At 37.8% G+C, this 11,294-nt stretch overlaps 1 protein-coding gene across 2 annotated transcripts in view; it reads right to left on the reverse strand.

The window, feature by feature from the left end:
• Positions 1-11,294, reverse strand: part of SYNE2 (spectrin repeat containing nuclear envelope protein 2) — a 387,860-nt gene that overhangs the window by 201,734 nt on the left and 174,832 nt on the right. For both annotated transcript variants that reach the window (XM_023517601.1, XM_023517602.1), the window contains 7 exons: positions 10,539-10,741; positions 9,543-9,662; positions 9,162-9,450; positions 7,471-7,622; positions 5,913-6,222; positions 4,331-4,495; positions 2,377-2,718 (listed from right to left, as the gene is read on the reverse strand). In XM_023517601.1, coding sequence (XP_023373369.1) covers positions 2,377-2,718; positions 4,331-4,495; positions 5,913-6,222; positions 7,471-7,622; positions 9,162-9,450; positions 9,543-9,662; positions 10,539-10,741 — 1,581 coding nt within the window. The remainder of the gene's footprint in view (positions 1-2,376; positions 2,719-4,330; positions 4,496-5,912; positions 6,223-7,470; positions 7,623-9,161; positions 9,451-9,542; positions 9,663-10,538; positions 10,742-11,294) is intronic.

Genomic DNA, 11,294 nt, shown 5'->3' on the forward strand with positions numbered 1-11,294 from the left:
GAGGAGGAGAAGGGAAGTAGAAGGGAAGATTAGTCCCAGATCAGATTCAAATAAAAATATCCCCTAAATTTTATCTAAATGAAATTCTTGGCAATACATTAAAGATATCATTTTTTGAAAACTGCAATCATGCTTTATGGAAAATTCTAAGATTAATAAAGTATATTCAAAATGAAGTAAGAGAAAATAAAAACTTCCTGGCTTGGCACCCACAGCTCAGTAGTTAGGGTGCCAGCCGCATACACCGGGGCTGGTTAGTTTGAACCTGGCTGGAGCCTGCTAAACAACAAAGACAACTGAAACAAAAAAATAGACAGACATTGTGGTAGGAGCCTGTAATCCCAGATACGTGGGAGGGTGAGGCAAGAAAATCGCTTAAGCATAAGAGTTTGAGGTTGCTGTGAGCTGTGAAGTCATAGCACTCTACCAATGGTGACATGGTAAGTCTCAAAAAAAAAAAATTCCTAAAAATTCTTCTGGACTTTTAAAATAATCTGATAAAAGTCTCTCTAGATGTCAAAAAGATGTAAACTCAGTATTAATTAGATATTTAATTAGTGTTAGATTTTAAGCTGTGACAACTCTATATCCATATTCTAGCAGAAAACAGGTCTCAATAAATGTTTTTAATGATTGAAGTGCTTATTTTCATTCTCACATAGGTTTAGATTAACCAGATTTAAATTCTGTAAATTGAGCTTTTATGCACTCTATGTATTTGTTAGACTGAGACCTTGCTGAAGTTGTTTAGGCTAAGTTACGGCATTTGTCACATCATACCATATGTTATCTATGGATAGCTTTGATCTCTTTCACTAGCTGCTGTTTAACCTTAAAATTGTTATTGACTTTACATAGTCCAATGTTATGTAATGTTATAAAGTCTAATATTACATAAAAGTAAACACAGCCAGTATTTACAGTACAGAAAATAAGAATCACGGATTTAGAAAAATATTCATTACTAAAATAAATTTTTAAGTGTTATTAGAGAATTAAATCTAGTTTTCTGTAATCCAGACTTTTTATCTTTTTGCACAGCTCCTGAACTGAACCATAACAGGTTCTAGGAGATTCCTTAATCCTGATTTATGAAAATCATTTGACAATTAAAAGATTTTAATGAAATATCATAAATTATCAATAAACCATCATTCTGATACAAATAAAAGCTTAATAAATTAAAGCAAGATTTTTATTATTGGATTATAATCTTCATATACTTTTAAATGCATTCTGCTGAATTTGGGAGTTCAGTCAAAATGGGTCTGTCACGTTAGTTCAAAATTTATTAGGCAACTAGCTCCCTTAAGCAAAGTCGTGTGTTAGGACTGTGTCTTCTCATATAACCTCTCATAAAAATCAGGTATTTTTCCTTTTTTACTTTATCCATTGTTATTTAAATATCATTAAGAAAGTTTATTTTACACATACAACCTTCAGAGTGTCCCTTCAAAAGACGTATTTCCTTAGCAATATCCAACACTGTGGGATTTATAAGAAGACTTTCCCATGACCAGTGGAATGCTCTGTTGGCATTCAACCTTATTTTACACATTTCTAGAAAATTCTGTCTGGTTCTTTTACTTTTCCATGCATTTCTGTTCTGGGAAGACCACAGAAGTGCCTGTTCTCTTCATTCCAGAAAAGCTGACAGGAACTCACATGTGAGTGGCTTAACCTTCTCTCCCACTGGACCCTGGAAAGTGAGATCCTGCCTGCCAGGGACACCCTTTCAAATAGAGTTTACTGGATAGCTTTTTGTCTGGGCCTTTTCCAACTCAATCCATATGAGAAAAGTATTTTAAGAGCCCCAAGAAAATATACCCATTTGGTTGTTTACAATGAAAACAAACAAAAAATTCTTCCCTCTCACCAGGGAAAAGAAGGCTTCTCATGCTATATGATCTAAGGACATTTAAAAGTGTATTTTCAGCAGAGGATTAATGTGGGAAGAAAAAGAAAGAAAAGTATCCTTTCAACAGTCTCTGATTTCACTATAAATCAATCAAAAAAATTGGGCTTTTGGATTATTTTCTGAGAAAATGGGAAAAGTACATTTTTCTTTTCTTTTGCTTTTTCTAATTTGCCTTTGTGCTCTTGACCCACGAAACTGTATCTGATTACATTTCAGAGAGAGAATAATAAAGCTAAATTGGTGACTGACATTTTAACAGACTGAACAGTAATATTTCACCACTGAAATCCTGGACAGTTTTCTAAGGGCTCTTTTTATAAGTGGGCTTCATAAATAGCCAGTACATTGAGGATTTAATTATGAAAGCAGAATGCTTAGTTCACAACCCTCTTTTCAGAGCCGAATACCTCTTCATTCTTAGACTTAATGTCTTAGAGAGTGCAATCACGAGCACTTACCTTGTTTATTTCCCAGCCTTCATCCAACTTTTCCACTGCACCTGATTCCTGAGTAGACTCCTGAACATCAGAAGTGGTCTGCTTCTCTCTGCCTGGCAGAGTAAACTTTTCTTTCTTTTCTGTTGAGCATTTTGATTTGAGAATGCTATTGAGATAATTTTCTGTGTCCTGCTTAGCAGATTCAAGCCTTTTTTTCAAATCTTTTTGTTTACACTTAAGTGATTTTATATCATCCTTAATAATCTTCTGTCCTGCTGAAGATGTATTTTGCTTGATGGATTCAGCTAAAGCAAAAATCTTTCTTAATGTGTCATCGTGTAGATGGAATCTATCCTCTAGTTCCTAGGAGTGGAGAAAAGATTGTTACAAAAAGAATCTCCAGTTATCGCAAGAGTTAATTGACTTTTGTAAATCACAGAGTATTGTGCTTCACTAGTGGGAAATGCAAAATAAACTTATCAACTCATCACACAGAAGAAACTTTGGGCAAAATTTAAACCAATATAGCATCTTAGATCAAATTCTTAAACAGATCCTAGAAGATACTAGAAAGTTTGCAACAAGTAATGCAAGAATCTTTCATAGCACAGTTCTTGGAACATTAGGAGGCAATCCATAGATATCTGTGTAATACATATTTTGTACCAGTATAGCCTTTTTGCACAAATGAAACACAAAACAATAAGTGCCTACTATGTGAAAAGGAATCAAAGAATCATTTAGAACATGCTAATAAATCTAAAGCTAATATTTATTTATTGTATTATTTTTTTGAGACAGAGCCTCAAGCTGTCACCCTGTGTAGAATGCTATGGCATCACAGCTCACAGCAACCTCCAACTCCTGGGCTCAAGTGATTCTTCTACCTCTGCCTTCCAAGTAGCTGGGACTACAGGCGCCCACCACAATGCCCGGTTATACTTTGGTTGTAGTCGTCATTGTTGTTTGGCAGGCGCCAGGCTGGATTCAAACCCGCCAGCTCAGGTGTATGTGGCTGGTGCCTTAGCCACTTGAGCCACAGGCACTGAGCCTAAAGCTAATATTTAAAACTCAGGCAGGGCACAGTGGTTCACACCTGTAATCCCAGCACTTTGGGAGGTCAAAGTGAGAAGATCACTTGAATCTAGGAATTCCAAACATCTTTAAAAAACTGAAAAAAGAGGCATCTCTGTCTCAATGTCAGGCTACTCTGGAGAAGTCTTGTTGAGCCCCCAGATCCCTAAATGGAAGAGAAAAGCAATCCCTAAGCTCATACCAGCAATGCCACACAATGAGATTCACCTTTGAATTTTTCAGTAAAGGAACTCAGAAAGAAGTGGAGCAGAAAATGCTTTATTCTGTTTTCTTCTAAAGGACATCATTCAGGCCTGCGCATGTGGGCTGTGTGAACAACAGTAATCCTCACAGGGTAAGGTTAGGTGTTGTAGGGGTGAGAGTGAGAATCTTAGAAGCCCTAAATTTGTGAAGAGCTCTCATTTATTCCATGAATGTGAGGGAATCAAATAACTTTTATCCACATGATGAAAAAAATCAAACAACTTTTATTCACATGATGAAAAAATCAAACAACTTTTATCCACATGTTTAAGAATGCTAAATTAAAACACGTTCTCAAGATCTTGTTGTACAAGGTGTATCCTTTGACAACTCAGTATCCTCTGGAATCACTAGGTTGTCTCTAAAATAAAGACATCCAGGAGCTACAGGCTGGTCATGGGCACAACTGTCTCTGGGGGCCCATGAGTCAGAGTACTGCTCAACTCAAATGACAAATGGATTTGGCCACTAAAGAAGACTGTTCCTTTTTTTTTTTTTTAAAAAACAATGGGCCAGAGCTTTAATTATCCAAGTGATCTGAATAGGACTTGAATTTCTAACAGAGACACTGATTGGTCAAGATGTAATTAATATTAATTTTTTTTTATGTCAATCACATCTAGACATTGCTTAATACCTGTAGTTTCTGCAATTTTTCCTCAAGTGCTATTTGATCCACAGGCTTATCAGAAAAACTGACAAGATCTTTGGAGAAACTGTCCAATGTGGTGTTTAGGTCGGTGACACAAACTTGGTATGAGTGGTGTTCTTGAACATGACCTTCCAGTTTCTGCACAGAATCCTAAAAATAAAGCCATTGGTAATTTATAAAGTATTTCTCTCTGAATTTTTTCACTCAAAAAACAACTAAATGATTCATAAATTCTTATTTACAAGATTCCTCTTGAAACAGAAATACAGCTATAAATTGTCCAAAATTCTTAAGCAAATATTTTAAGGTTTGGGATATTTTACTACAAACTCTCTACTTCGTCCCCCCAAAATGACTCTTACTGGTAACACATTTCTTCTTTGCTTCTTTGCCTTCATTTCCTCCATGAAGAATATTTGTCAAGACATTTACAAAACAAAGTGGCTGCAAATTATATCATTAAATCACAAACATCTATGATAAAGCAGCTTCCTTCACTATCCTTTTCACTGAAACCAAGTACCCACACTTGGAAATGACACCAATTGAGATCAAACTAATCCCACATTCCTATCCAAAGAATCAAATTCCAAACTTGTGTATTAGGAAAATGTAATGCTATCAGAAAAGCAAAACCACCTTCAGGTTCTCTCCTTGGTATAAGCAAATAGAAGGACCACACCTGAGCAGAAAAGCAGCCACTGTTACACTAGATAATTTACAGCCAAGTAGGTCTAGCCTAACCCCTGTCCAACTCCTGCTGTCTGTGTAAGGAGAATTTCTTTCTTATGAGACAGAGCCTCAAGTTATCCCCCTGGGTAGAGTGCTCTGGCATCACAGCTCACAGCAACCTCCAACTCCTGGGCTCAAAGCAAGTCTCCTGCCTCAGCCTCCCAAGTAGCTGAGACCACAGGTGCCTGGCTATTTTTTGGTTGCAGCTGTCATTGTTGTTTGGTGGGCGCCAGCTGGATTCGAACCCACCATCTTAGGTGTATGTGGCTGGTGCCTTAGCCACTTGAGCCACAGGCGCTGAGCCAGGAGAATTTCTTAACCCAGGTAATCTTTACGTTGAATCTGGCTTTCAGTGTGCAAAGAATGATAAACAGTTCTGTTGAAAGAATATACTCCCTCATGACAAGCTAACATTTTTAACTCTTTTACTAAAGATCACTCAGAAAGATCTGAGGGAAGGTCACTGATGAGAAGGTGAATATAGGATAACTGAAATAAATTATTACCAGATAAATGATGGATGGCTGGGTGACTTTGATGCCATCAACTTCATACCAATGCCTACAAAATCTTAACTTATCCTACCCCTGAAGAGGGGAATCTCGATGAGAGAAAATAACACCATCATCAAGTAATACACAATAGATTCCTCCAGTAAAACTGACTACATTTCTCCCTCAGTGCTCAAAAGTTAGCATTCTCATCTAAAACTGATAAATTTGAGAGCACTTGGTTTACCAAAAGAACAACAATAACAAAACAGTTCCATACACAAATCTTGTCCAGTTATGTATAATTACAGTAATCATTGAGATGTGTATCTTGACCACTTCACCTGCAGTTGTTGAAGAAGACTTTCATGAAGATGCTTTATTTCCAGCCAAGGCTCTTCACTGAATTTGGGATTTTTAGTACATTCCAAAAGATAATTTCCTTGAGATTTTAACTCCCTTAGCAAGGATGTCAAATCTTGTGCTTTCTTGAGAAATTTCTTATAATTTTTTAACTGAGTTTGCTTCTCCTGCAGACCGTGCTGCACAGCAAACCCCGATTCCTGTTTCTTCTTTAGTTCTGTGAGCATCAGTCTTAAATCCTCCTTGCTTTGCAAATACTTCTCTCCTTCTAATAGAAGCTTTTCTTGATGGCTAAATGTCACAAAACAGTCCATAAACAAAATGACAATTTAGCAAAACGAAGTGGCATTTTACATAATAATATACAACATACATAATGCAAATACATAATGCAACATACATAATACATAATGCAACATACATCATAATAAACAGCATTAAAATAACACTAATATACATTATTCCCTGAGATTCTTTTAGCATAACAACATTCAAAGTAGCATTATGTTTAGCTCAGAAATCAAGATAGAAATTATTTGGGCATTACTAAAAAATGCTTTTCTCTTTATAATTGGACCAGAAAATATTTAATGATTTAGATTTCAAGTTAGTCTCAACACTTTTTAAATACATCTAGTATATAATTATATTAACCTGTATTTTACTTTTTCATAAAAAAATTATTCTGTATATTAACCAAATAACTAGTTTATGCTTACTATTGCCTAAATTTAGTTCTGACCTGATTGCCTCCTCAGAAAAAGATAAAATTCACATTTCCAAACATTAAACATACCTATTTAGATGTGATATGAATTAAAAACTTTCACCAAAATTATGCCCATTGGATTCAGCCAACATTTATCAATGATGACACATTTAAGAACCTCTTAAAATAAGTATTTAAAGTCTTTTTTTTTTTTTAGACAGAGCCTCAAGCTGTCCCCCTAGGTAGAATAACGTGACATCACAGCTCACAGCAACCTCCAACTCCTGGGCTCGAGCGAGTCTCCTGCCACAGCCTCCCAAGTAGCTGGGACCACAGGTGCCCACCACAACGCCCGGCTATTTTTTTGGTTGCAGCTGTCATTGTTGTTTGGTGGGCCTAGGCTGGATTCAAACCGCCACGTTAGGTGTATGTGGCTGGCGCCTTAGCCACTTGAGCCACAGGCACCGAGCCAGTATTTAAAGTCTTAATTATTCTGTAGTGATATCACACAGATGCAGAGGCTGTCTGGTGGTGAGAGGGTTTGGTACAGAAGCAGAACAATAATGTTAATTTGTGACTGGGAACCCCAGGAGCTGATGCACTGGATACAGTAAACTCTGGCACAGAATTGTAACAGAGCTGTTTGTTTCCCATCTGATCTGGAGAACTATTCCTCCTGGTTTCTGCCTCTGACACTGCAGATGCCCCTGACCTTGCTCACGTGGTCTCCAACAGATATCAATCCAAACCCAGGAGGCAGACAAAACATACTCGTTATGACTTCACTGTGCAAGAAGACCCGATGGAAGTGGTGCCGGCCTGGCCTTTACCTTAGGTATGTGTTGGCTAAATGCAACGTGTTGTCCCACTGGTTGCTGATGTCAGTAAGGGTCTTCTGAGCCAGTGGGGACTCATTGCTGTCAGCCTGCTGCGTGATGGTCTCTATCTTGGCGTCCCCTACAGGCTTTAGTAAAATGATTTCCTGAATTAAACAAAAAAGTTCTTAAAATTGCATTCACATTCCTTAGGGATATTACACGATATCTCTTCATTTGTGAGATTTATATTGGGGTTCTAAGTGCAGAACCTATTTCAAAGTAACTCATTTTTATCTGTGCCCCAAAGACCAAAGTCTCTCTCTTCTCAATACCCAGGGTTAGTTCTCGATAAACATTTGCCAGTTTGAGCTGACTAAAGTCCTGCCCTCCTCTTGATTTTCAACCACCATTTTTATATCCATCCCCCTAAACCCTAGCAAAACCTCCTTCCTATCCACTTTATTATTTATAGGTGGAATGGTTACAATAAGAACTTGAAAGATAGCCAGTTGCAGGAGTTCACGCCTGTAATCCTAGTCCTTTGGGAGGCAGGTGGATTGTTTGAGCTCAGAAGTTCAAGACCAACCTGAGCAAGAGTAAAACTCCGTCTCTACAAAAAATAGAAAAATCAGCCAGGTATTATGGTGGGTGCCTGTAGCCCAAGCTACTTAAAAGACCGAGGAAGGAGGATCATTTGAGCCTATGAATTTGAGGTTGCTGTGAGCTATAACATCTCTGCCCTCTAGGCTGGGCAACACAGCAAGACCCTGTCTCTCAAAAAAAAAAAAAATACTAACAAAAAACTTAACAAGATATTTTTATAATATAAGAATAAACTCACAGCTTCCTACAGAAAAATGCAGTGACCCTCATGCCAACCCTCGTCTCTCCCCCATGACATAATTAATGCTTGTTCTCTGTTCTTCTCTTTCCTGCCTTTGCTCTCACAATCAAGTTCCCTTCATTCCCTTTTTAGAAACATTGTTCAAGATTTACTTTCTCTGGGAAAATTTTTGGATATAATCCCAATTATATTCTAATTATTCCGATTCCAATTATTCGCTAAGTCTCACCACCCCTCCAGCTTACTATTCTGGACCATTTCTTCCTTTAGCAACACTTCAATTAACGTGGCTTTAGTTCTTCTAGAGCACATATGCTTCTGTTGCTTATATTTTTGACCAGTAATTACATTTTTTAATTTATTGTAATTAAATAATTTCATTTAAAAAAACAAATTTAATTATTTAGGCATTTACTGACTCTCCCCTTGTAATAAAAGTGAGCTCAAGTGGGCTTAGGACTTCCTTGCCTTCTACATTCAGTATCTAATAACCTCTTATATGCTGTACATATTCACTCTGAAGATAAATTTCTCTGTAACCTTGACCTTGACATGGCTCTTATTTTCTGCTGTACCAACATATATTCTTTTTACACCCTAGCAAACTCCCACCTGCTGCAGCTCTGACCTGTTGTCACTATTTCTATTCTTCTACATTCAGTGAAGATGGACAATAACCAGGCTTTCATTGTTCCCTCGGGGAGAGACTAGACATTAAAGCTTTCTCTGTTGTAAGCTCCATGATCTGAAGTTCTTCACAATTCCATAGTGATCCCATTTCCCACTAAGAAACAAATCTTTGCAGTTTTCAAAATAAGAGTTTGTCTGACCTCTGAAATTTAAGTTTCCATGGTTATACCTTTATTTTTTGGATTCTTTCTTCAAGGGGCATTTTGCCTTCAGATGAATTCAAAACCAAAAGGGACTCTTTAATCTCGTCTATCCAGTGAATTACATCATCTGCAAGATCATGAAAGCTCTGGTTCTCAGCAGGTGGTAACTTATCTTCTTCCTCAATTTCTTCTAATTTTCTCAGGAATGTCTGGTATCTATCGATCAAATGTGTTGATTCTATTATTGCTTCTTCATCACTGAGCCCATATTCCTTCAAGGAATTGTTCAACTGTGCCATAGATTCAAATTGTTCCCTGTAAATACAAAATATCATTGAAAGTCTGTAGGAGTAAGGACACCATGGAAGAAACCATATCCCAGGTGATGTATTTAAAACAAGATATACCTCTTTCTAGGTAATGCTTGGCAAAATAGCTCAGTTTTCTCTACTGATTCTTCCATTTCTTTCCATTTCTCTTCTTGATTAGCCAACCACTTACTCAGGTTTCTGTGGTCATCCTGGAGTCTAAAAGGACATTACACATAAGTGAACGTAAACTAAACAAAAAGGGTTTATGCTAAAGAGAAGGATGGCACAAATCTTGTAAATCTACCAGGTTTTTACTATATGTGCTTGTTATTTCCTTAAAGAAAACTTAACAGCCTATATTATAGTAGGATTCTACAGTATTAAAGCAATAAACTGGGGCAGCCAAAGCAATAAACCGGCCAGCCGCATATGCTGGAGGTGGCGGGTTCGGACCCAGCCCTGGTCAAAAACCACACACACACACACACAAAAGCAATAAACCACACAAATGCATCATAAAGAACAGGCAACAGCCAGTTATAGAGGTGGCTCACACCTGTGACCTTAACACTCTAGGAGGGCAGCCTGAGCAAGAGTAAGGCCCCATCTCTACTAAAACTAAAAAGAAAAAGTTAGCCAGGAGTGGTGGTGCATGCCTACAGTCCCTGCTACTTGGGAGGCTGAGGAAGGAGGATTGTTTGAGCCCAGGGGTTTGAGGTTGCTGTGAACTATGATGATGCCACAGCACTTTACCTGGTTGACAGAGAAAGAAAAGAAAAGAAAAAAGAAGAAGGGGGAAAGGGAAGAGAGAAAGGGAAGAGGGAACGGGAAGGAGGAAAAGGAAGGGGAAAAGGAAGGGGGAAAAGAGGGAAGGGAGAAGGTAAGGGAGAAAGGGAAGAGGAAGAGGAGAAGAGAGGAGAGGAGCAAAAAATATTTTTGGACTATCTTTTTCTGAACTTTCATATTCCTAGTGCCAAAACTGTCTTTATTGGTGAAATTTGTGTGCTGTATGTATCCTAGCGCTCTCAGCACTGAGGCAGAGCACAAATAAAGAAACACAAAAGTTATTTAGATGTCACCTTTATTCCCTACCTCAATAGCTGCTGCAAACAGCCCTCAAGCTCCTTTGCTCGTGACTGGCATATGGACTCCATTTTTTCTAATTCAAATTCTTGACCTGTAAGCCAAGTGGTCAGCTCCTTAACCTGTGCTTTGGGCAGAAGCTTCTTCACATGATTCAGTAAGGTATCCACCTGCTGGATTTTACATCTTCTTCCTTCAAGGGTCAAGAAATCCTGAAGAAAGACAAAAGGTCAGTTAGGACCTCCTGAAAAGTCTGAGTATGGTATCTACCACCCAACAACACTTCTCTAAATGAGTACACAGGGTGTGTACACCGGCATTTACTTCTGACTTCCTGAAAATGATATCAAACAAAATAATGTGCTTGAAGGTCAGTAGGAATAAGAACAGGAAGCTGTGTCTTTCCACCAGGTTCCACTCAACCTCTCCTAAACACCTTCTCCTTTCTGGTGATTAATACATAAAACTAAACAGATTATTCTCTATTTAACTTTGTCCAAATCAGAATTATACATGTATCAATGCTTGTGTTTCAAGGTTTGTGTGTCAAATGCTGAGCCCCAGGCAATGGGGAAATTAAAGGGATTTCAAATTTGAAAAAAAAAGTGATTCTATCAGTAAAGAATGGTACCTTCCCAGCAAGAAATTAAACAGAGATCATTTAGTGCCACCCATAAGTTCAGAAACTTCAAAAGACTAAAGTGTTAGCTAATCTACCCTAAAGTGATCAAGATTTAGGGGCACCAGAGGCATTTTTTTTTTTTT

Source organism: Otolemur garnettii, unplaced genomic scaffold (assembly GCF_000181295.1).
Source record: "Otolemur garnettii isolate 467f Iridium unplaced genomic scaffold, OtoGar3 scaffold00115, whole genome shotgun sequence".
In the NCBI taxonomy this organism is placed as follows: Eukaryota; Metazoa; Chordata; class Mammalia; order Primates; family Galagidae; genus Otolemur; species Otolemur garnettii.